The sequence below is a fragment of the Trachypithecus francoisi genome, unplaced genomic scaffold (genome assembly GCF_009764315.1).
Source record: "Trachypithecus francoisi isolate TF-2019V2 unplaced genomic scaffold, Tfra_2.0 Lachesis_group3, whole genome shotgun sequence".
In the NCBI taxonomy this organism is placed as follows: domain Eukaryota; kingdom Metazoa; phylum Chordata; class Mammalia; order Primates; family Cercopithecidae; genus Trachypithecus; species Trachypithecus francoisi.
This window is the reverse complement of record NW_022681468.1, coordinates 76119841-76147191: the sequence shown is the minus strand read 5'-3', so window position 1 is coordinate 76147191 and position 27351 is coordinate 76119841. Positions and strand designations below refer to the sequence as shown.

At 39.7% G+C, this 27351-nt stretch overlaps 1 protein-coding gene across 2 annotated transcripts in view; it reads right to left on the bottom strand.

The window, feature by feature from the left end:
• PRKD1 (protein kinase D1) overlaps window positions 1–12067 on the bottom strand; it is a 362671-nt gene extending 350604 nt beyond the window's left edge. For both annotated transcript variants that reach the window (XM_033188361.1, XM_033188362.1), the window contains exon 1: window positions 11468–12067. In XM_033188361.1, coding sequence (XP_033044252.1) covers window positions 11468–11731 — 264 coding nt within the window. In that variant the 5' untranslated portion in view covers window positions 11732–12067. The remainder of the gene's footprint in view (window positions 1–11467) is intronic.
• Window positions 12068–27351: the final 15284 nt, after the last annotated feature.

Below are 27351 nucleotides of genomic sequence, written 5' to 3'. Positions count from 1 at the left end.
TTTTACATAGTAGATATGTGACTTGAGGTAAATAATTTAATCTCTCCAACCTTTAATTTCCTCATCCTTAAAACAGATAAAATTACTACCATGAAGTGCTGCTGTGAAAATCAGAAATGACAAATGAAAAGCCAAGATACAGATTGGCACACAAAGTAAATGTCAGGAAGGTTTTGTTCCTGGAGGCTCCCCTCTGCTGGCCATTGTACCGTGAGAGAAACTGCCAGTTCAAGGTCCTTTGCTGCTCACGGAATTTTCCAGAAGAGGCCCTGGAACCTTGTCTACCATGACCCAAGTCTCCTGGGATAAGCTTTTCAAAATTCTTACAGACAGGTCATCATGAAGTTGTCCCTTGGAGCTCCCAAATGTGACACTCATAAAATTTCTAAAGAGGACTACTCCGCTTGTAAAAAGCAACCTCCAAGATCTCTTTCCACTGTTATCGCTGAGTGATTTAGTGCGGCCATTTCTTCTGGCTCTAGCCACAGGAAGGTCAGGGCTTTGCTGTCTGTTCTTTTCTGCCCTCAGGTGCCATGAATCTCAGATGCCCACAGACTGCCTATTGTCACTGTTCCAGATCTATTCACCACCACTGATTCAAAATCATTACCAAAGATTAACTGACACCATTCCCCAACTCTCTCCTGCATTTGACAATGGTGAAAAAGCTACAGCTGTTTGGTCAAGTGGTCGTAACCTCTAGTGTTACTGTTCTGATGGTCTAACTGCACTAACCAGTCTCTAAATAACTGCAACTCTTGTTGGTCACCCATGTTCTTACTTGCAGCTTTCCATATTAGAGAGACAGACCAAGCCTTTCAAGGATGCTAAATGCAAAGATAATACCAGCTTTGCACCACAGAACTATACAGATGTTTCAAAATGGACAGTAGACCTCACCTTTCGGTAGGCTAAGAAATAGTCTCATGTCTCATCTTAATAATCTCTTTTTCCTGTGGCAAAGAAGTCACAATTAAATGTCTCCAAACTCCTCCTACTCCCTCTGCCAAATGCTCCCTTAAGTGTGTTCCTCCCTAAATTCTAACCATGATCTCCTAGCACTATGAAAAGAACATAGCCACTTTTTGCAATGATAAGAACTCCCTGTTCCAATCCAAGAGGCCCTACCAGAACACTAGCCTACCACCATTTCTCAACAATGTGAGGAGTTAGAAGGGAGGCGGGAAATGTTCATGCTTAATTGATAAAAAGCTTAAGAAAGAGGGTCTTGAATAAACATTTGACTATTGATAAATGATCTAATTCAATCAAGTCTCTGGAACTTAATTCTAGCACCTCAACTAGACCTGAATCTCTGGTATCTCTCTAGCTAGTCATTCACCCAAAACAAAGAAACAGTTCCATAATCATCCCATAATTATTATGTCATTAATACGATGGACTTAGACAACCTAGGAAAAGGCTCTGTATTTTTCATATGTACGAAACGGACAGTTTAAAAATTTTTATTAATACTTTAACCTAACAGATTAATCTTTGTTAACAATTAATGAAAAGTGCTTTTATTTTTAAGAAAATTTGAAATTAACATCAACAAAATGTCGATGAATATATTTCAAGCAAAAAAATTCCTAGTCAAAAGTCAGTTTAAACCATTTACAAAAAAAACAGCAAGCTCATTTAATGATACATGGATTTCATATTTGAACAAATTATTTTATTTGACATAGAAATACGTTTCTGTTTGTGACATATCAAGTTAGAATTTGATTACATTCAGATTATTTTTATTCTACTGTTTATGAAAAAGAAAAGAGATACAGCTCTTTATTTAAAATGCTGAATACTCTTTTAATTTTATCTTAACCATCTATTATCTTGTGAAAATTCTGTATACTGAAACAAGCTTCAGCTGTCAATATATAATACTTCTTACATATACCACAGTTCTTCCAGTGCCTGGTTGAAAATAAATAATAAAACATAACACAATAGGATCCTTACTTGGACTGATGAAAAATATGTGCTATGAACTGAAGAGTATGATTATAGCAACGCTACATACCTGTAGATTTTTTTTTAGTAAAAAATAGATTTTTTTAACTTTTAGTTTCAGGGGTATATGTACAGTTTTGTTATATAGGTAAACTTGTGTCACGGGAGGCTGTACAGATTATTTTGTCACCCAGGTACTAAGCCTAGTACCCCAAAATTGATTTTTTCAAAGCAGGAAATAATATATTGCCTGACTATAGATTTTAAATATTCTCACCACACACACAAGAAAAGGTAAGTCTGTGAGATGATGGACATGTTAATTAGCTTGATTTAATCACTGCACAATGCATACATATATCAAAACATTACATCATATATCATAGTATATATAATTTTTATTAGTAAATTATACCTTAATAATGCTGGGGAGGGAGAAAGAATCTTGCAGGATCACCTGCAGTGTTAAAAAGGGAACTCAATGTGAGACAGGTAATTCAGACAGTCAGAACTATGAAAATATCAAATACTAATTTACAAAAGTATAAAAACACCACTTACTCATTATGATCCCAATGACACCAAGAATATGTACCATACGTACAATTTGATTAGGAAGCTTCTGAATATCTTTTCAGATGGTGCTAACCATTAGATCTCAATGTTCAGCTGCCCACAGTAGCTAAAATACTTGCCATAATACAAGTGGTAACCCTTTAATCTAATGTTCCACTTTTCTGGCCTTTTCAATTTACCACTCGATTCTTTATTTCTAGTTTTTAACTGCCCCTTCAGTCCTCTCCTCCCCAATCTCTCTGACTGTACAAGACATTATGTGAAATAATGTCAATACTTTCGCAAAAGGCTATATAACATGCCACTCCTATCCAGAATTGATATGGAATCAAACAAACTGAAAAATACAAATGTTCATCATTGCGGTGGATATTTACACAACTGCAAATAAGCAATCTCTTTAATATTTTCACCCTATACTGAGCAATTGCTCAGGTTGAGAGAATCACCTAACTGTAAGAACACTGAGCGTAGGAAAAAAATCAAACTAATTGTCAACAACACCAGGTATCATGCACATTCATACTTTACATTCATATTTTCATTACTCAATTAATACTTTTCAACCATTTTATAACATGTGGGGAAACGTGGCTGCTGACAAATATGGAGAGAAGCATTCAGAAATTCCTGAAATTGTGCCTAAAAACAAGCAATAAATTCACTAGTTCCTCATCAATCAGTGGTTTAGTTAGAATAGATGCCAATGAACTAGTGAAGGGTGTATATTTTTTTCCTTTTCACCAAAATAAGTTGAACAAAATTCCTGTGTGATTGCATACTTTAAAATCTAAGTTTCATGTTTGCCAACATTGCTAAGCTACTATATCAATTGTCTGACTTCAGCCAAATAAAACCTTTCATAACTTTGGAAGAAACTTCTACACAGGAAACTGTAGACTTGGACAAGCGAAATTTGTCTGAAAATGCATTGTTTTTATACCAATTCTTAACTATTCAAATTATATGATATTCCATAACAGCCATAGTGGCCATATAATTGAAGACTCTGTATATTTAATGATCTGTTTTTCTAGGTGAGACCAGAAAAGGTAAGAAACAGAACGATGTGAATTTCTCTGCTGCCAGATAACTTCAAGTGGTGCTATCACAATCGGTTTTTAATGGTACAAAAATATTTGGTTGACAGTATTAAAAGAATTCCTGTGGGAAATATCTCATATTCTTATAGATTAAAAAAAGTTGTGAATAGCTGTACGCAAAATCACCATTTTCTTTGTATCTAAACTCTATCAATAGAAAGAGGGAAATGAGGCCAGGCACAGTGACTCACGCCTGTAATCCTAGCACTTTGGGAGGCCGAATGCAGGAGTTCAAGATCATCCTGGCAACATGAGAAAACTCTTGTCTCTACTAAAAATATAGAAAATCACCCAGGCGTGGCGGCACATACCTGTAGTCTCAGCTACTTGGGAGGCTGAGGTGGGAGAATCACCTGAGCTGGGGAAGTTGAGGTTGCAGTGAGCTCAGACTGTGCCACTGCACTCCAGCCTGAGTGACTGGAGTGAGACCCTGAGGAAGGAAGGAAGGAAGGAAGGAAGGAAGGAAGGAGGAAGGGAGGAAGGGAGGAAGGGAGGAAGGGAGGAAGGGAGGAAGGGAGGAAGGGAAGGGAGGGAGGAAGGGAGGAAGGGAGGAAGGACGGGAGGGAGGAAGGGAGGAGGGAGGGAGGAAGGGAGGGAGGGAGGGAGGGAGGGAGGGAGGAGGGAGGGAGGGAGGGAGGGAGGGAGGGAGGGAGGGAGGAGGGGAGGGAGGAAGGGAGGGAGGAGGAGGGAGGGAGGGAGGGAGGGAGGGAGGGAGGGAGGGAGGAAGGGAGGAAGGAAGACAGGGAGATGGAGAGGGCTAGGGCGAGGGTGAGGGATTGTCTTGTTTTGTTCCAACATATTCCAACAATAAGGAAAGATTTAAGAAATTGAAATCACATTTTCAAAATCACTCTAAAGTAATCCTGGGGAAACTAAAAGATGAGTAGCATCTTTTATTATTTAAAAAAACCCTATATTTTTACTTCTATTTCCACATTTGGGTTTAGATCTTTCACATTAAACAAGGTGATAGTGCAAGATCAGAGGTCAAAGATTAATTACTGTGATACATAAATCAAAGCAAACAAATATAAAAACAAAGCAAGGAAAGAAACTTCATGGTACCATCAACATCTATAAGACTGCATTCTACCAACTTCTAACAGTCTGAGTCCAGCCTTGCAATCTTGATCATTATACTAGTTTTTTGGCATAGTTTGAGAGCTTGTTCAATGATTCCAGTCTAATACACACACACACACACACACACACACACACACACACAAAGTTTCATGTAATTATCCATTACACTCTTTTTTAAAATATTTATAAACAATTACTGATTGTGGTTTTCTAAAGGTTTTATAATGGGGCATGGAGTTCCATGAGAGATAAGTGGTAGTTGGCGGGAATATCTAAAAAAGACTTGTGATTGGCTTAGCCAAACTGGTAACTTAACTGTTTCCCAGTAAATTTGCCTTCTCATCTCAATATGACATTTCTGCATATGCATAACCAATTATGTTATATTAGCTATCATCAGATGGAACAATTTAGCAAACAACCTCTAGATGTTAGCATGACACAGAATTGCAATCCCCCCAAGTCATTTCCAAGCACCTTCCTTCTCATGTATTAAGCAATGATCTGCAAATAAGCTTTCAGTTTTGGTCTTGAGAACCAGAATTTTGAACTGTGTTCCCAAATGTCGCACCATCATCTATTTTATTTCCTTTTTTAAAAATCAAGTGAAACACCATTGACATTGCACTTGTAATTGAAAAGGAGTTAAATCATCTTTCTGTCAAAAATAATAAAAAGCAATGAAAATATGCTTTGCTTTTATCAGCAAATGTGTCTTTCATTTAGTAATAATTGGATTAGTCCTTAAGGAATGCCGACAGGTTGAGATTTGAGAAACTGTTTCAAAACATAACTACTTAAGATTTGCCCTGATACAGAGGGCAGGAAAAAGATGTCACCTGGGCCTTACAGCCATATTCGTTGTTTAATATTAGAATTTTAATTATACATTGAGATAAGAATAAGATAAATAAAAATGTCTTTTGTTAATAAGACAGTATGCTAGTCTATAGAGCTTTAAGCTTTAGTCAATAACAGCATTTATCATGTACATATTTACCAAGCAGTATGTATAATATGTTACACATATTGTCTTTAAACCTCAAAGTAATCTTAGATAAGTCACAAATATACCTTCATCGACTTACAAATACACCATGGAATACTATGCAGCCATCAAAAGGATGAGTTTGCATCCTTTGTAGGGACATGGATGCAGTGGAAACCATCATTCTTAGCAAACTATCACAAGAAGAGAAAACCAAAACACCGCATGTTCTCACTCATAGGTGGAACTGAACAATGAGATCACTTGGACTCGGGAAGGGGAACATCACACACTGGGGCCTATCATGGGGAGGGGGAGGAGGGAGGGATTGCATTGGGGAGTTATACATGATATAAAAGTCATGCACATGTACCCTAGAACTTAAAGTATAATAAAAAAAAAACAAAAAAAAAACACAAAAAAAAAAAACAAATGTTCTGTATTCTCTAGTAAGGTCATTAACAATTATTCATAAATAAATTAGTGAAGACTTATATACAATCATCTCACAAAAAAGGTAATAATCATTAGAAAATAAAGTTATAAATCTCCCTTAAAAGCTATGATAGGAGCCTGGTCAAAATGAACAGCATAGTCATGAAGTATGGTCTTGTGGGGCAAGTTTTTAAACCTTACTAATAATATTCCAGTAACCCCCACCACCACCATACACAGTGTACTTTTACTCTTTCAGATTGATCTCAATTCTGAATCCAAAGGCCCAAATGAATTCATGCATTTATCAAATGAGCCAATCATCCAATTCTTCCCAGCCCAACGACTACAAGGCTTAATGGTTTTAACTTCACAGTCTTACAGGATATTCTTGTGAAAACTGTCAAATAGTATATACCTATTTAAAAAATGTTTATAAGTATGTGAATTGATAGAAAAATATAAAGCAGAGTTTCTATTTGGGATTGCGAGATATGTGTTGAGGCCTCATTTTTTGCAGTCTATAATACCAAATATAAAAAGATACTTCAGCATCTGGAGGTTATACAAGGATAACGAAGCTCTTTAAAATATAGTTAGACATAGATAATCTACTACATATATATTCCACATTTGCAATACATAAATACATATATAATATACAGTTCCAAAATATAATCCTGTGACATTCTTAAACCTGAAAAGAAATTTAAATTTTAAAAATACAGGCAGCGCACAGAGACTCATGCCTGTAATCCCAGCACTTTGGGAGGCTGAAGTGGGAGGATCGCTTGAGGCCAGGAAATCAAGAACAGCCTGGGCAACAGAGTGAGATACTGTCTCTATAAAAAAATGTTAAAGATTAGCCAGATGTGGTGGCACACACTTGTAGTCCCACATGCTTGAGACGCTGTGGCAGGAGGATCACATTAGCCAGGCATTTGAGGCTGCAGTGAGCTATGATTGTGCACTGTACTTGTAGTCTGTGCCTTATCTCAAAAAATAAAATAATAAAAATAAAATTAGAGTACTATAATTATACTACTTAAGAATCACTTAATAGGCCAGGCCCAGTGGCTCACACCCAGTGAGATTCCTTAAATCCCAGCACTTTGGGAGGCCAAGGTAGGAGGACCTCTTGAGCCCAGGAGTTCCAGACCAGCCTGGGCAATATGGCAAAATACCATTTCTACTAAAAATTTAAAAATTAGCCAGGCGTGGTCACCCACACCTGTAGACCCAGCTACTCAAGGGCTGAGGTGAGACGATCACTTAAGCCCAGAAGGCGAGACTGCACTGATTTGTAATTGTGCTACTGCACTCCAGTCTGGGCAAGAGAGTGAGATCCTGTCTCAAAAAAAAAACAAAAGAATCACAGTAAAATGACAAAGTCTATACTTCATCATTAAATCAGAAATCAGTAGACATATAATATAGTCAATTATACAATTAGAATAAAAATATATACACCTAAGCCCCAAAGACCATCATTAGCTTAAAAGGAGTTTGTTGGTCCAGGGAAGTTGGATTGGTCAAGCACCTAATTACTTCTGGCTTTCTCAATCTATGTGGAATGTGTGGAGTATCTAAAATTAGTAATAAAGAGAAAAATAATACCACAACTATTAAGAAAACAGTGTATAATATAATTAAAGTGAAACAATTACAAGCAAAGTAATGCTACTTTCAAACCAAGACACTAACCTTACTTCTTTAGTGAGCTATCTACTTAAAATCTCACTGTTAAATTTCTTTGGCCAAAAGATGATTCTGAAAAGTGAAACTATATGCCAGGAGTCTTACAAATGCTATTACTCTATTAAAGTACATTTAAGAGTAAAATATCAGTTGTCTTTCTAATAAGGTAACAGCCAAAATGAACAGTCATATTAATTGCATCAAGCATCCCTAAAGTAACACTGGTCATTTGAAAAAAAAAAGTATGTGTGTGTGTTTGTGTGTGTGGTAGGTAGGTAGATGATGTACTATGAAACCAAACTAGCTCTTCCTGTGGAATTTTTTTCCTTGCTTTAAAACAATTCCTCCTCAGTCTATATATTCAAGGTTTCTTTGACAGTAGAAAGTAACAGTGTTTCAAAGTGAAGTCAATTATTGTTATTATTTCTTACCCGCCTGAAAACAATAATCATGTAAACTAACAGAATACATATCTTTTTATACAACCAGGTTTCAATGTCACACACTTGCAAACTAAATAAATAAACATAATGTAAATGAAACCCTGGATCAGTACTTTCCAAAAAGAAAGAATAACATATTACATATCCATATATTGTTACATACAAAAAGCAAGACTAGATTTTTCACCTAAACTAGAAGATGAAAGAAATAATTCTTTACTTATATAAGTCAGTATATACGTAGGGTATATTATCTTTAAGTAAGTATTTTTTGTTGAAATGCCATCACAATGTTTCAAGTACAATTTTGTCTGCTACATAGAGAACAACTATACTCTAAATTCTAAATAATAACAGTAATAATTTAGAGATGAGTTTCTCAGGGAAACTTACGCAGCCTTGTACACTTTAGTTGCTCATCTCAAAGGAAATGTCCTATGATGTTACTGAAACTGTCAGCTAGTATTTCCAATGCTCATATGATCTATGCTAGTATTTAGGGAGCTCCTGAACAAAGTGAATGAAAAACTTCTTAACACATTTAAGACAACAGATGCGGAAGACTCAGAAAGATCAGGAGAACCTTCTGCTGTAAGTTCCATATGACTCCAGCCCACATAGTAAATTGTAAATGATTTCAAATCCTCTGCTCTCTCCTGAAACATCCACTCCCCAAACTCCTGTCATCCTTCCTCATAGCTGACGTCCTCATAAAGGACTTCAAAAAAAAACTGAAATAAAAGACAAAATAACTCCCTCCCACTTCCTTAACTCCACACTGACACTCTGCCATTCCTACTGTCACAACACACAGAGATCCCTGTATCCTGTGATGGACCTTCAGCTCTCTTAATTTTGTTTCTGCTGGGATAGTAATATATTCTTAAAGAGATGACAGATGATAGAGAAATTGAAAAAGTCCTCTGTCCAGAGACACTATCCAGTATATATTTATTTACAGTATTCTGTATATAAATAACCCTCAAGTTCACATATATAAATCTAACCCCAACTTTTTTATAATCTAAAAAAAAAAAAAAATCACAGATCTTTACCTTAACTATCCCAAACAGTCAAACTTTTCAAACTTCTTTGAGAGACAGAAGAAACTACCAGAACAAATACAAAAGGAAAGGATTCCCCTTATAAATCAGTCACCAATCAGGGCTGATGGTTTTCCCTTTCCAATATTTCTCCCGGTCTTTCCCCCAAGAGTCTTGGCTCATGTTCCAACTAGCTCATGACTGAACTCCGGTGCTCTTTCTGCCATAACATTTTTGGCATTCTAAAACCTCCACACAGCAAATCCATGTTTCAGATGTCCTTGGTATGATGTCGCTATGAAAAGATTACTGAAGCTTCTAGCAATTTGAGTTTAATTCAAGGCCTTTTCATAACTGTACTTCCCTTAAATACCCCAGCCACCACCTTCAGGCCTGCTGCATTCCATAAGCGCTTGCTGTCCCTCTCCCTCTGCTCTCATCTCACTCTCTCCATGTAACACGCCTTTTGGTAGCTTCCGAGACACCTGGAATTCACCCTCCATTTTAAAATCCCATTACCAAACCTCTTGAGCCATGGATCAGTCTCTCCATCCTGAACTCCATGAGGAAGTGGGGGGTGGGCGGGAGGGAGAATTCAAGCTGGTCAAAACAAAGTCTATCAATATTACTTTGACCCAATTTGAATATTCTCTGACACTACATCACTTGCTTTAGAATTTAGAAAAGTTAAAATTGTACAGAATTACCTTTGCTTTTTGAGGAATTTTATTTTACATTATATATGTGGTTATGAAGCATTGCTGTTTAATTAACTGGTCTGCATCCAAATGGAGAGGGTTGTATACAAGGCTTTCACAGTGTCTAGGAGAGTGCTCCTGCTTACCCACAGTAGACATTCCACAATACTGATGTGGAAAAGCAGCATGATATGACTTGCATCAGCATTAGACAAAATGTGTCATTTTCTTGGAAGTTGCGAACAGTTGACATTACCCATAATATAAAAGTAAAGTTCCACAAATAAATTCCTGGCACTCATTGTTACCTTAGTCTAGAACTTTCACAACTTTCTAGATCAGTTATTTTTTTCCACCTGGGGCTTTCAACATCCCTGTGCTCAGTGCGGCAACTCACAACCCTCAAGGCTTAGCAAACTCTGTTACACATAGTTTAAAGAAAGCAATTCATGATTATTCAAGTGATAATTAGAAAGCAAAAGGAGTGCTAGCCAGTCCTCTAGGGCTGAAAAATTCAGCACCTTTAGAGACCTCTGTCTCCACCCCCTGAAACGCTGGCTGTTTACACTAAGAAGACTGGCGCCATGGCCCCCTCTCCCTCACATCTGTATCACCCCCTTCCATGCAACGTCCCTCTGGATAGCTCCAGAGGCAACCTGAAAACCCAAATTGCAACTGTAAACAGTGGTGGCTAGACTGAGTCTCCTCCGGGGGTGGCCTGGCCCCGGATAACGGCCCTTCTTCCAACCTGCCTTGAGTGGCTGCTGTCCAGAGCCCCACAGCCTCAAACTTAAGGGCACAGCCAGCCTTGGGATGTTCCTGGACATCACCCCCACCACTTCAACATCCTACTATCAGCATCCTGGGAATGAAAAAAAGGAAGGTTGCAACTTTCAGGTTTTGTCGTTGGAAGATGTGTTTCCATGTTCACACAGAGGTGGAACTAAAAGATGACAGGGCCTTGGGTAGCTGCAGTCCTGGTCAGTTTAGCTGACAGGTGAGAAATTCCTTGTCTCCAGGTCATTCCAGGGGCACTCTGGTGCAGGAAGTAGGATTCCGGCACCAGGAATGCGCTGGTCCAGGGTCCGTAGGGGACAGAGGGGAAGAAAACTGGGAAGTCCCAAGGACAAGGAGGGGCGCGGCGAGGAAAGGGCAAGATACCTGGAAATGTCATGAGAAGGATGGAAATGGGTGAGGAGTAGGCGGACTGGAGACAAATCGGTGAATAGAGGAAGATGGGGCGAGAGGAGGATGAGCAACAGCCAGCACAGTGCCTGGGGTTGCGGGCGTCCAGCCGCGGCGGGGCCAGTCGCTTCTAGAGCGCCGACCAGGCTGGCGGCCGGCCGAGCCCTGGGAGCCGGAAAGTTGGCGCAGAGAGGGCCAGCTGGGCAGCGCCCCCTGCGCCGCGGGGAGGCGCCGGGCTGGCAGCGGCGCGGCGACTTACCTTCTGGTCGACGATGGAGCAAGCCATCTCGCGGACGTGCGCCAGGCTGTAGTCCCCAGACGAGTCCTGCAACAGCAGCACCGGCTCACGGCTCAGGCCGATCTGCAGATGGAACGAGATGCCCCCGACCGGGGCCGCGACGGGAGCCAAGAAAGGCGCGGGCCCGGGCCCGGACCCTGGGACCAGTGCGGCGGCAGCTGCCGCAGCGGCCGCCGCCACGGGCAGCAGCGGGCTGGGCGGCCGCAGGACCGGAGGGGCGCTCATCGCTCAGCGGGGCGCGGGGCCGGGCAGCCGAGGGCTGGGGCCGGCGACGCGGCAGCCGAAAAGTTTTGCAGCGGCTGAGCCAGGAGCTTCTTTCTCCGAGAGCCGAGACGGAAAATAAAAACTTTCCGGAAAAGTCCCCGCGCGGGGGGAGGGCGAGGGGATGAGGATCAGGAGGGGAGGGGACTGAGGGGAGGAGATGGGGAGGAGGGAAAATGGCCGAGGCGGGAGGACTCTGCGGCCCGGAGCGCGGCCGCCGGCGCGGGGCCGCCGGCACGGGGGAGGCGCCGCCGCCGCCGCCAAGAAGCTGCAGCCTGGCGCGCTCGGAAGGACGGGGCGGCGGGTCGGCGGGGCCAGAGCGCCAGGCGGGGGCGTGAGGGGCGGGGAAGGGGAACTGGGGGCGGGCACTGCGGAGCCACCACCCGGCGGGCGCGGGAGTCGCAGGAGCAGTGGCCGCAGGGTGCCCGGTCGCCGCCCCCTCTGCCCGCAGTTCCCGAGGCCTGAGCCTCCGCGAGCCGGGATAGGACCGAGTGGCGGGGCTCGGAGCCGCCTCGGCAGGAGCGGCCCTCCCCTCCCTGCAGGGACTCCAGTCCTCGCGGGTCCCGCTGCCCCGACTGCGGACGGAGTGGATGGGGCGCGCCTCCTCAGACCCGCTTCCTGGGGTCGCGAACTTCCCGGGCCCCACGGTCCCTGTCACCTCTTCCAAATGCTGGAGGACTACGCACTTCTACAAGTGAGGTGACTTTTGAGGAATTCAAGAATGCTGATCACAGCGGTTCCCCTTGGGTCTTACCTTCGGAGGGTCAAGGGAGGATGGGTCATCCGGAACCCACTTACATCCAGGCCCCTCTGGGAGCCCTGGGGTTTGTTGCCAAAGAGGGTAGGAAGCCAATCCACAGAAAGGGATTTAAACTTGTCCCTACCCTTTTTGTCGCTCTGACACGCCATTACAGCCAGCCCTACCTACTCCACCCCAGTTCCTAAGGCACCGGATATACACAGTGATCTAAGGAGAGGGTCGCTTTGGAAAGAAAAGGCATTGACTGCCTAAGGGCAGGAGGAGGGTCTGACGCGGTTTCCTTTCCTTTATCTTATTCTTTGCGCCTGCAGTTTCTCCTTTGGAGCTTCAGAAACTGTTTTCCTTCTCCTCTATCTAAAGTCTGTTATATAGGAGCAGTGCTCCCAAGTCCACCTCAGCCCCGCCACCATCATCACAAGCACAGCCATCAGGATTGTGCACAACCTGCCCTAATTTGGATCGTTTATTTTTGTTGTTTTGGCAGGATAGGGATTGTTTTACATTCATTGGAGATGAATTCTAATTCTCTCCTCCCACCTGGGTGGGCTTCATGGGTGTGCGACTGTGCAGTTGTAGAGGCCACAGCTCATAAGACCCGTGTTTGGTTGAATGCTCTGGAACAATAGTCTGCTGTCGCTGTTTTGTTCTTCTTCATAATTTTTAATCAAGGAGCCTTACATTTGTATTTTGCAATGGGCCACGCAGATTATGGAGTCAGCCCTGCCTCTCTCTTCTCCTCTTCCCTAGACTTTCCCCTTCCCCTGCTTAAGTACACACAAACATACCTAAGCAAACATTTTGTATTTTGTATAGTTTATTTTGTTCTGATATATTTATGTATTTATTTATTTATTTATTTATTTATTGTCTTCTGCTTGTGGCCTAAGATATTACAAGGTAGCTTCCTTTAGAACCATGTTCCCAGGGTCAGTAATGGAGCCTCAACACTGCAAGGCTGCACAACTACATTGAAGAGACTTGAATTTATTCTCTGAATTTGATGGTTTGATAAGGTCTACCTGTGTTTACATTTTCCCTGCGTAGTTACTTATGAAGTGGTCCTCTTCATCCATGATGCAGGTAGGTAATTTTCCTAATGTTCTAGATTCAGCTAATCTAGGAGAACAGTGGAATTTTTCTTGATGAAATGCCTTTCTGCATTCTGTAGGAGGTTTTTTCTTTTAAATGTCCAAAACTATACTTAATTTTCTTTCAAATCAGAATAAAGTCAATATTCCACAGTTTTCTATTATCCAAAAAAAAAAAAAAAAAGCTTGCTGGTCAGTTTACAAGAGACTTACAAAAAGCTAGTTTCACTTGAGATTCTAGAGAACTGAAGACATTCATGTTTTATAGGTGTCACAGCTACATGTTAAGGACTTCTCTGTTCCAGGCACTGTACTGGCACCAGTTGTACAGCTGTGAAGACAGGTGGTCCTTGCCCTAAAAAGATCACAGTGAAAAGGGGAGAGGGGATGGAGTAAAACCACAAATGATATTATTTCTAATCTTCATAATTGCAATAAATGTCTTAAACCGAATGGTGAAGACAGTGATTTGTGGGAGGAGGGGTGAAGAAATGGGCACTGCTTTGGACTGGGAATGAGAGAAGACTTCACTGAGAAGTTTACATTTGAGCCAAAATCTGGATGATAGAAAGGGTAAACTTCAGAAGAACTGGGGGTATAACATTGTAGGCATAGGTAACAGAGTGCAAAGACTCTAACACAGAAATATATTTAACATTTTCAAGGCATAGGAAAAGAGGGGCAAGTGCATGAGATGAGGTGGGAGAGCTAATAGAAGCCAGGTTACCAGGAGTCTTGAAAGCCATGGTAAAGTGTTTTTATTTTAATTCTCAGTGCACTGCCAACCCTTTGGAAGGTTTTAAAGCAGGGAATAATAAGATTTATTAGCATGTTTTAAATGATTGCTGTCTGGATTTTGTGTGGATTATAACAGAAAAGAGTAAAAGTGGAGACACTAGGTAGGAGACTTGCTGTTTTTCAGTCTAGAAACATGGGTTAGACTCCTATGGTTGTAGAAGAGATGCTAAGGATGGAAAACTGCAGGCTCTATGTTGACAGAAGTTCTTGCTGAATGAATCAGAGACATTTACAAGGAGTGAGAGAACAAGGGTGCCACAAAAGACTCCCAAGTTTCTGAGCAATTTGACTGATGGTGGTGCCAATAATTGAGACAGAAGATAGAGAGTGAGCAAGTTCAGGGAGAAATACGATTTCTACTTTGACCATGTTGAGTTTGATATGCTGCTAAATATTCAACTTAGAAATAACAACTAGAGCTGGATGGGTCCAGCATCCAGAAAAGAGAAGAGGGCCAGAAATACATTGAGAAATCTTCTCAGTGTGCAGAAGGCATTTCAATGTGAGATTAGATGAGAGCTCTAGAGAGAAAGAGCTTAAAGCACTTATCAGTTATGAGACTTAGAGGAACTTAAAAAATCTGTATGAATAACTCCTTTTTAGACTGATTTATCAATAGTATGAAAGATTAATGTAGGGTGTTGGAAATAATTGAGAAGGAAACCGAAGAAGGAATTCTAAAGATGACCTAGAGAATTAACTTTACTTTAAGAAGGTGAAGTATTACTGAATGCAAAAGAGTGAGTAAAGAAAAGCAAGAAGAAAAAAATCGTATATCAGCTTAAGCAGATTTTGGGCTGAGACAATGGGGTTTTCTAAATATACAATCATGTCATCTGCAAACAGGGACAATTTGACTTCTTCTTTTCCTAACTGGATACCCTTGATTTCTTTCTCTTGCCTGATTGCCCTAGCCAGAACTTCCAACACTATGTTGAATAGGAGTGGTGAGAGAGGGCATCCCTGTCTTGTGCCAGTTTTCAAAGGGAATTTTTCCAGTTTTTGCCCATTCAGTATGATATTAGCTGTGGGTTTGTCATAAATAGCTCTTATTATTTTGAGGTACGTTCCATCAATACCAAATTATTGAGCGTTTTTAGCATAAAGGGCTGTTGAATTTTGTCAAAAGCCTTTTCTGCATCTATTGAGATAATCATGTGGTTCTTGTCTTTGGTTCTGTTTATATGCTGGATTACGTTTATTGATTTGCGAATGTTGAACCAGCCTTGCATCCCAGGGATGAAGCCCACTTGATCATGGTGGATAAGCTTTTTGATGTGCTGCTGAATCCGGTTTGCCAGTATTTTATTGAGGATTTTTGCATCGATGTTCATCAGGGATATTGGTCTAAAATTCTCTCTTTTTGTTGTGTCTCTGCCAGGCTTTGGTATCAGGATGATGTTGGCCTCATAAAAAGAGTTAGGGAGGATTCCTCTTTTTCTATTGATTGAAATAGTTTCAGAAGGAATGGTACCAGCTCCACCTTGTACCTCTGGTAGAATTCAGCTGTGAATCCGTCTGGTCCTGGACACTACTGGGTATATACCCAAAGGATTATAAATTACTCTACTACAAAGACACATGCACACGTTTGTTTATTGCGGCACTATTCACAATAGCAAAGACTTGGAATCAACCCAAATGTCCATCTGTGACAGACTGGATTAAGAAAATGTGGCACATATACACCATGGAATACTATGCAGCCATCAAAAAGGATGAGTTTGCGTCCTTTGTAGGGACATGGATGCAGCTGGAAACCATCATTCTTAGCAAACTATCACAAGAAGAGAAAACCAAACACCGCATGTTCTCACTCATAGGTGGGAACTGAACAATGAGATCACTTGGACTCGGGAAGGGGAACATCACACACTGGGGCCTATCATGGGGAGGGGGGAGGAGGGAGGGATTGCATTGGGGAGTTATACATGATATAAACGTCATGCACATGTACCCTAGAACTTAAAGTATAAAAAAAAAAAAAAAAAAATCGTATATACACCAGACCTCCCCATCGCAAGCGGAAAATTCCCATGGAGTTGGTTATTGCAATTTCTATTGTGGGCACCTGAAATCTAACAGTTTTCCACTTGCTACTCACTTTTGCTGAATGACAAGGGAATGAATAAACAGATAATATCTATAACAAACCTGGTGTATATCTCTGGCAACTTTGAAATTGTACATAGAAAACTTGAAGGATTTGGGAAAATCTGGTTTCAATCTCATCTGGATGTTTTAATTTTGGAAAAGAAAAGAGGATATAGAAAGTGAATAGTAGCTTATATGAATTATATTCATGAAATGGGCTTTCATTTTTTAATCCTGGCTAAAAAGACAGGAATAATGGACTACTAGCAGTGACTGGGAGCACAACTTTGGAAAGAAAGTTTCACGCCCTATCAAGACTCCACATAAAAGTGATGCGGACCTGCAAGGGTAAGAAAGTTTCACGCCCTAGACCGGGTGCAGTGGCTCACACCTATAATCCCAGCACTTTGGGAGGCTGAGGCAGGCAGATCATGAATGAGGTCAGGAGTTCGAGACCAGCCTGGCCAACATAGTGAAACCCCATCTCTACTAAAAATACAAAAAATTAGCCGGGTGTGGTGGCGGGCACCTCTAATCCCAGCTACTCGAGAGGCTGAGGCAGCAGAATCGCTTGAACCCGGGAGGCAGAGGTTGCAGTGAGTCGAGATCGCGCCATTGCACTCCAGCCCAGGCAACGGTGTTAAGACTCCATCTCAAATTTAAAAAAAAAAAAGGAAAGAAAAGGAAAAAAAGGAGAAAGTTTCACGTCTTAATGACGACTTCACATAAAATAATGTGGACCTGCGAGGGTATGCAGAGGTATGTGGAGGTACTTCCAACAATTTTCAAAGATGAATGTGGATCTTGTTAGGTTGTCTTCAAAAGGTAGTTGTATGTTCAAGTCACTTTGGAAATATACAATAATTCACAATAATCAGAAAGAGGGCTGAGAATAACCTGATTTGAGTGGCACTCAGCCTCACTCACTATATGCTTTGTCCAAATTAAATGGACAGCAGAGAAAGAAAAGTGAGTTAAAAAAACAAAAAAGTTTAAATCTGTGACTGAAAGGATCATATCCCCTAGTCCAAACATTTGCCAGCTTAAGAAATTGAGGATTACAGAAATTATATACCAATGTGGAAATCAGAGATTTGAAGGAGAAAGTATGGTTCCAGTATATGCTTCCTTTATATATTAATGAGCACTGCATGTTATGTGCATGAAGATAAAGATGGATAGATGGACGACTATATGATTTAAAAATTTATTGTTGTTTACTCGCTTTAGAATGTTCATCTATAATTGTTCATCAGACCAGGTTAAATAAGGATAATGGCACAAAAGAAAAATAAGATGTCTCCAAATGGAGACATCAACCACAGACACCTGCCAAAACTCTTCTGCTAAAACCTGATTTTGTGACAAAATGCTGCCTTATCTTGCTGATGGTTTCATGGACAATAAAAGGAAAGAAGGTAAACTTGTTAACTTAATTTTTCACCAAGAATAAAAACTAATTCGTTCTTTAAGAAACCAAATTTCAGCCGGACGCAGTGGCTCATGCCTATAATCCTAGCACTTTGAGAGGCCAAGGCAGATGGATCACGAGGTCAGGAGTTCGAGACCAGTCTGGCCAACATGGCGAAACCCTGACTCTAACAAAAATACAAAAAATTAGCAGGGCGTTGTGTCAGGCACCTGTAATCCCAGCTACTTGGGAGACTGAGGCAGGAGAATCACTTGAACCCGGGAGGTGGAGGTTGCAGTGAGCCAAGACCATGCCACTGCACTCCAGCCTGGGTAACAGAGCAAGACTCCATCCCCACCCCCCAAAAAATAAATGAAAATAGATAAAGAAAGAAAAGAAAGAGAAAGAAAGAAGCCAAATTTCTGTGTATGATCCTAGAGTCAGAGACCCCAAAAGGACAGGAGGCCCTTGAAGAAAAGCTTTCAACTATAAAATCACAAATGATCCAGGTGAGGAATAAATGCAGAAACCAGTGTGACTGCACCTCAAGTTTTGGTTGAGTACAAACAGGCCAAGAAAATGAACAAAAATAGAGATGGGAATATGAACAAGAGTAAATAGAAATTATTATAAGCTAAAAACAATCAATTAGCTTTAATAAGTCTATGTTATATATTAACAGTGCTCTTGGGAAATTTTATGTTATATTATAGAACAAGGGCTTATGACCTGCTTCTTATTAAGACTTAGGGTTCTCTCTAGGCCCTAATGGGTACAGTTAGACATCCTGCCTCACTTTCAACCAAGCAGCTCTCCTTTCATTTGTTAATATACCAGGGTCCCACAAATGTTTGAAAATAAAAGTTCCTATTGCTAACAAACCTGAAATTCTTTAGTGTGGTGGGATGTGAATGAGCTCTGGGGAAAAGGCTGATCTAATTTTGATGTTAAATCTGCCACTTATTAGTGTTGTGGCTCAGAGGAGAGATGGCTGGTTTCTCACCTAACCATCTCCACTAACTGTGGCTGGAGCCACAGTCACCTCATTTGTAAAGTAAAAAATTACACTACTCAAGAGTTGTGAACATTAAATGATTTAGTGTATATAAAAGCATATAACACAGTGCCTGCCACACATTAATCACCCCCAAAATGCTAGCTATTATCAACTATATTAGTCCAAACATCATTTCTGCCAACCACATTACTTATTATAATGTTAAAACAACAGAGAAAGCAAGCCTAACTCCATTTTGCTTGGTTTCTCTAGCAAGATAAAAGGATATAAAAAGGTGGTTAAAAGGAAATTGAAGCTCAAAATAAGTGAAAAGATGGTCACATATTGTCTAAATAGGAGGTGAGCATTAAAATACTCACAAGACTGTACTGATGGGTGTATTGCAAATATCTTAAAGTATTCTTGGAGAGAAGCAAATATCTTGATTTTCAGAAAGATTTCAAAATGTACACCAGTGAGTTTAGCATCAATAATCAGCAAAATTCTAAATCAGATTATTTAAACAAATGGTTCATGAACAATTACGAATTAAAAGTAGTTCCTAAAAGCAGGCATGAGTTAAGCAAAATAAATGTTGTTATATTACTTGCTATTCTAACTTCAAATTGGAGGAGAACATTACAGACATTTGTTTTTTCTGAATTTCAACCAAAATTGAACTATTTTGGTTGTCTTCACTATTGGAGGACATTTTTATCTGCTTATGTTCATCAACAGGCTGAAAGAATAAATCCAGCTACCAGTGTTTAAGTCTTTACAAGAAGGGAGAATGAAGGAAAAGTTAGTATCCCTGGAACCAATGGGCCTTGAGAAGAGGATTGAAAGAATTACATCTTTATTTAAAAATTTAAAAAAGAAGTGCTGCTGGTAATGGTTCCTTCAAACTATATTTCTCTAACTTTTAAAGGCATGAGTAAACTTTAAATTCTTTTGTCCAAAACGTTGATGATTTTAACCATATGCTTTTTATGCATATCCAAAATACCTACCTACATTTGCATTTTTATGTTATATTATGTTTTTTGGTAAGACTTGATTTCCTAAATATCATTCCATCCTAGACAGTAAAAACTCTGCTATTCTCATAAGAACTAAAGTCTGCTGGTTCCAAGGTATCATAAAATTTGCTCAGGTTCCCTGTAGAAAACAGAATGAAATCACCACTTTAACACTTTTTCCTTCAACTTCGGTATACTCAGAAGGCTATTGCTTAGAGTTGCCAACTCTAATTGTGCACATTGGCTTTTACTAAGTCAATCCAACATTCAAATTCAGAAACCATTAACAGCAGTACATTTATTTTTTATAAAGATGCAGTTTTTCTAATCATATTTTCAAGGCCCATTGGTTCCAGAAATACAAACTTTCCTCCATTCTCACTGGGTGAGTGTCATAGCGAGATATCTTCTAGTATGAATATCAGTATATCCCATTTCTTGATATTATTCTGTAAGCTACTTTATTCTCTTTAATACATGTCATTTTATGAGACTTTACATTTTTTATTCAGTATGTTTTACTAAAAACAATGACTAAATTTTGAAAAATTAATAAAACAATAAAGGAGGTACAATTAATTCAAAGTTGCTTTTTGGGTTTCTTCCTGGAAAAAATATTTTTGAGCTGAAATTTCTTGTGTGTGGTTTCTGTTGCTTGATTTGGAAAATACAAATTTTTAAGGGAAAGAATCTGGAAGATTTATTTCTTGGTGACATAACCAGGGAAAAATAGTTTTTAATAGCTTAAGAAAAAATAATTCGCTTTTCTTGGCTTAGGAAAATTTTAAATGGCATTATTTCTAAAATTCACTTATTACTATAATATGCATATTCCACTGGGATAAAAGTCTACATAATTAAAATAAGATCATTTACATAGAATTGAAATTATATTTTATTTAATCATCATCTGCATTCTCTTTACTAATTCTTATCCTCAAACATACAATCCCAAAAATTATTTATGTTGTAAGCACACTGACCTTCTTTGTCTTACATTACTTTTTTTTTTTTTTTTTTTTTTTTGAGACGGAGTCTCGCTCTGTTACCCAGGCTGGAGTGCGGTGGCCGGATCTCAGCTCACTGCAAGCTCCGCCTCCCGGGTTCACGCCATTCTCCTGCCTCAGCCTCCAGAGTAGCTGGGACTACAGGCGCTCGCCACCTCGCCCGGCTAGTTTTTTGTATTTTTTAGTAGAGACGGGGTTTCGCCGTGTTAGCCAGGATGGTCTCGATCTCCTGACCTCGCGATCCGCCCGTCTCGGCCTCCCAAAGTGCTGGGATTACAGGCTTGAGCCACCGCGCCCGGCCACATTACTTTTTTAAAATAATTATGTACTGGCCGGGCGCGGTGGCTCAAGCCTGTAATCCCAGCACTTTGGGAGGCCGAGACGGGCGGATCGCGAGGTCAGGAGATCGAGACCATCCTGGCTAACACGGCGAAACCCCGTCTCTACTAAAAAATAGAAAAAACTAGCCGGGCGAGTTGGCGGGCGCCTGTAGTCCCAGCTACTCAGGAGGCTGAGGCAGGAGAATGGCGTAAACCCGGGAGGCGGAGCTTGCAGTGAGCTGAGATCCGGCCACCGCACTCCAGCCTGGGCGACTGCGAGACTCCGTCTCAAAAAAAAAAAAAATAATAATAATAATAATTATGTACTTATTTGATCTCATATGTATTTGAACTAAAAAGCTCTGCTCCATACATCTATAGAGTATTTACTTCATGAGTTAAATATTTTATATCTATTTTAACTATATAAAGTCTTTCTATATTAATATAGTATTATGTATTTTTATAAATACATTTTGTTTTATTTAATCATTCAGTCATCTAAGGTATCCAGGAAAACTGAAGTCCTCATAAACTGAAAAAAGCATAACATTTTAGATTTGTTTCACAGTGTATTCAAGAAAAGGACTATGTACTTTTCTTACTCTTTTAGATGAAGAAGAACATTCTAGGGTCCCTAACCTTTGCACTTTGCTGCTCCGATTGAAGGCCAAAGTTGACAAGTGTCGATAATTGGAATTTGAATGCTTGTTGGTCTGTCTGTGCAACAGCAGTTCTGTCAATGCTCAGACCATCTTGGTCTTCTCTCTTTATTTTTTCTTTCAATACATGTTCATCTAGATTTGACCTTCCAAATTGGACTTTTAAAAAATCACTTATTTGGCCGGGTACAATGGCTCACACCTGTAATCCCAGCACTTTGGGAGGCCAGTTCAAGACTAGCCTGGCCAAAGTGGTGAAAATCTGTCTCTGCTAAAAATACAATATTTAGCCGGGCATGGTAGCGAGTGCCTATAATCCCAGCTACTTGGGAGGCTGAGGCAGAAGAATCACTTAAACCAGGGAAGCAGAGGTTGCAGTGGGCCGAGATCCCACCACTGTACTCTAGCCTGGGCGACAAGACTGAAACTCCTTCTAAAAAATTAAAAAATAAAAAATAAAAGTCACTTATTTCAGTAAATTCTACCTGCTGTCAAGAAACAAAACAATTTAAACTGTCAGTGAGGAAGATGCATTTAACTTTTTTTCTTGTACCAAACATATTTTCTTTGCTTTAAAATAGAATTCTAAATACTATATAATTAAATAACAAAAGATTTTATGTGGTTTTCTTTTTTTTTTTTTTTTTTTGAGACAGAGTCTCGCTCTGTCGCCCAGGCTGGAGTGCAGTGGCCGGATCTCAGCTCACTGCAAGCTCCGCCTCCCGGGTTTATGCCATTCTCCTGCCTCAGCCTCCCTAGTAGCTGGGACTACAGGCGCCCGCCACCACGCCCGGCTAGTTTTTTGTTTGAGACGGAGTTTCACCGTGTTAGCCAGGATGGTCTCGATCTCCTGACCTCGTGATCCGCCCGTCTCGGCCTCCCAAAGTGCTGGGATTACAGGCTTGAGCCACCGCGCCCGGCCTTTATGTGGTTTTCATTTATGATTTATCATCTGTGTTCTTCTCAGAAACAAGAAAGCCATTTTTATGCACAGAAAATTTGTATCAAAACAACTACCACAAATATCTGTAATAATGAGCACAATTACTGATATAACATTTAGTTCTATGCCTCCTCGCAGCCAAAGCAAGAGAGGAAAACAATGTGGTTTTTAATTATCAATGTTTGATTTTTAGCAAAAAATTTAGATGCAATTATCACAGATATTCATACTGTATAAGATATAGACAAACATTTGATTTACACTCTGGGCTTCCTAAGGACAAGACTCTTGTTTCACTGACCTTTATATCCTTTAGCACCGGAATATAGCTAATGTTTTTAATGTACTTTTAAAATAAAACTGTTCAACTATAGTTTAAAGATTCAAAACTTGCAAACTTTTGTTTTAAGATGGAAGGTTTATTTTATATCCACCCTATACAAAAGCTCAGGTCACACAAATCAGCTGTAAATCAGACAGACATATCCTTGTGAGACTAAGTTAATGAGGTTCAGATAGGTTCCATTCTTGTGATTCATGTGACTCAGTATGCCTTGCTTGAAATAGTTAGCTCCCCTGTCCTAATCTGGGTATAGGACTTTCTTAGGGCTATTACTCTAGCACCTATCCTATAATATTGATTTTACTTGTATCCTATTCCTGGTAGAACCATTTTGTAATTATCTCTGCATAACCCTCTTCAAGTGTCCCCAGAACAAAGTATTATATCTGGCATAGAATAGGTACTCATATTTGATAATAGTTCAATAATTGTTTACCCAATAAGTCAATGACCAGAACTTAAAATGCCTCCACAAAATGGACAGCATTACTTAATGGCCTAGCTTCCAAAAAATCAGTCACCTCGGCTCACGTTTTTATTTGGGTAATAACATGTATTGTTCTCTTTCTGATTGTAAAGCCAATACATGTTAATTTAGAAAATGTGGAAAACTCAAGTCTAAATTAAAAAGTAAAAATTATCTGTAATCTCCCAATTCAGTGTTAATACTAACCTCCTTTATTTTTTCTATGTACAGGTTATGTGTGGACTCGTATTATAAATATTGTTTTGTAATCTGATTTTTAAACTTAATATACCAAAGCATTTTTCCAAAGTCATTAAATATTCTTCCAAAACATCATTTGGGAAGGCTGCAGAGTGTTTTAGAATATGGTCTGTGACTCCCTATGGTTGAATATTTACTTTTTTCTTGGTTTTTGCTAGCATACTTGGAAATTGCAAATAAGGTCACTGCTACTTGGTCAGAAAATATAATCGTAAACTGAAACAAAGATTTAGAAATTCAGTTGCAGGAAAAAAATATAAATTAAGACTAATAAATTGTGGAAAGGATTGGCTGTGCTAACAAGGATTATGTCTCAAGACTTAAAATATGGTCATTTAAAGATGCAAGAAATTGCAAAGAATTCATAATTATGAAACACATTAAGATGACATAAAATCTAGAAAATTATTTTTTAAATTATCAAGACATTGTGTAGATTTTTAAAAACTGAATATTCTCGCCGGGCTCAGTGGCTCATACCTGTAATCCCAGCACTTTGGGAGGCCAAGGTGGGTGGATCACCTGAGTTCAGGAGTTCGAGACCACCTGACCAATATGGTGAAACCCTGTCTCTACTAAAAATACAAAAATTAGCCAGGTGTGGTGGTGCACTCCTGTACGCCCAACTACTTGGGAGTTTGAGACAGAATAATTGCTTGAACCCCAGAGGCAGATGAATATCAAAAAAAAAAAATTTTTTTTTGAATATTCAGATCAAATTTGACACCCCAAGAGAATATCAGTTCAGTTCTGGTGTCAGAAATCAAAACAGTGATGTATGCTATATCTAGAAAGTAAGTGATAGAATATGTATGTATATATTTTTACTGTATTTTATTATGACAGAAATTAATTAACTTGATGAAATATCACTGTCAAGTGAAATTGTAAAGTGGTATTAGCTTTACTGCATTTAATTTTCCTCCCAACCGTATTTTTTTCTAGTCCTCCCAACCATACTTTTTTCTAGTCCTTTGTTAATTGGCTAGAAATGTAAGTGCCAATCAAATCTTTTTAATGCTAAAGTATAGCACTTTAAAAACCATCAGCACATGACTCAAAAGCAAATGGAATAAAAGGATGTTTAAAACTGATTTGTGAAGCCTAGTTAAATTGTGTTAAATGAAAACTTTTCATTTTAACAATCAAATCTATTTTTTAAACTTGCAAAGTCATAGACTTGAGTAGTGATACAATTGATAAAATAATTTAGTTGCCTAAATTAACATAGTTTAAAAAATAATTAAGCAACACAAAATTATTTGGCCTATAGCATTTGCTTGGTTCATCTTCAAATGATGCCTGTCTGATATCTAACAAACCATGTACTTAAGTAGTTAAATTGCATATCCGTGGAACACTTTAGCAGCCCACAGCTTTGAAACAATTGAGAGAAGGCTAGCTTCTTTTGAATGAATATGTCTAACATACACACTCATACCCGTGTACTGTATTAGTCAAACTAAACCTATAGGCATTATAAAATAGCCTTCTTAGCCTAATCTCAAAAATACAGAATTCAGCTGGGCAAGGTGGCTCATACCTGTAATTCCAGCACTTTAGGAAGTCAAGGTGAAAAGACTGTTCGAGGCTAGGAGTTCCAAACCAACCTGGGCAACACAACAATATCCTGTCTCTACAAGAAAATAAAAAGTTAATTGGTGTGGTGGCATGTACCTGTAGTCTTGAACTCGTATGCTCAAGTAATCCTCCCACATCAAACTCCCAAATAATCTTAGCTGCCATAGAAGTTCAAGATTACAGTTAGCTGTGATCGTGCCGCAGCTCTCCAGCATGGGCAACAGAGTGAGACCCTGCCTCTAAAAAAAAAAAAAAAAAAATCAAACAAAAATACAGAATTTTTTTTTTTAATGTCACAATTGTGAATATGGATGTTATGGACTGAATTGTATCCCTACCACAATTGATATGTTGAAACCCTAACCCCAGTACCTCAGAATGTGATTACATTTGGAGATAGGGCATTTGAAGGGGTAATGAAGTTAAAATGAAGCCATTAGGTGTGGGCTGTAATCCAGTCTGACTGGTGTCCTTATAAGAGGAATTGAGGGCACACAGAAAGATGTGCACAGAAGGAGGACCATGTGCAAAGACAACGAGAAGATGGCCATCTGCAATTCAAAGAGAAAGACTCACAGAAACCGATCCTACCAGCACCTTAATCTTGGACTTCCAGCCTCCAGAATTGTGAGAAAATAAAATTTTGCTGCGTAAGCCACTGTTTTTGTCTATTTTCTGTTGTTAGAACTGAATACATGAGACTAGACAATTTATAAAGAAAATACTTATTTCTTACACTTCTGGAGGCTAGGAAGTCCAAGATTTTGGTGTGGGAAACTAGTAAAGGCTTCCTTGCTGCATCATAACATTGCAGAGGGCATGATGTGAAGAGAGGGCAAGAGCATGTTTCAGCTCAGTTCCTGCTTCCTCATTTTATAAAACTACCAATCCCATCATGAGGAACCCCACTTTGATGATCTTATCTAATCCTAATTACCTCCCAAAGGCCCTACCTCCAATCAACACATAAATTTGAGCATTAAGTTTCTAACACATGAAATTTGGGGGACACATTCAAATGATAGCAGCCAACAGGTCTTTGGCATTTTGTTATGCCAGCCTGATATGGTTTGGATCTGTGTTCCCACCCAAATCACATGTTCAATTGTAGTACCCAGTGTTGGAGGTGGGGCCTGGTAGGAAGTGCCTGGATCATGGAGGTGGATCTTTCATGAATGCTTTAGCGCCATCCCCTTGGTGGTGTTTGTGATAGAGTTCTCAAAAGATCTGATTGTTTAAAAGTATGGGGCACCTGTCCCCACTGTTCCTCCTGCTCCAGCCATGGGAAGTACTGGCTTTTTCTTTGCCTTCTACCATAATTATCTGTTTCCTGAGGTCTCCCCAGAACCCGAGGAGATGCCAGCATCATGCCTGCCATACATCCCGCAGAACCATAAGCTCATTAAACTTCTCTTCTTTATAAATGACCCAGTCTTAGCAGTCTTAGGTATTTCTTTATAGCAGTGTGCGAATGGACTAATACAGAAAATTGGTACTGAGGAGTGGGACATTGCTATAAAGATACTTGAAAATGTGGAAGCGCCTTTGGAACTGGGTAATGGGCAGAGATTGGAAGAGTGTGGAGGAGAGCTCAGAAGAAGTCAAGAAAATGAGGGAAAGTTTGGAACTTTCTAGAGACTTGTTAAATTGTTCTGACCAAAATGCTGATAGTGATATGGACAGGGAAGTCCAGGCTGAGGAGGTCTCAGATGGAAATGAAGAACTTATTGGGAACTGGAGTAAAGGTCACTTTTGTTAGGCCTTAGCAAAGAGCTTGGTTGTATTCTGCCCCTGCCCCAGGGATCTGTGGAACTATGAACTTGAGAGTGATGAT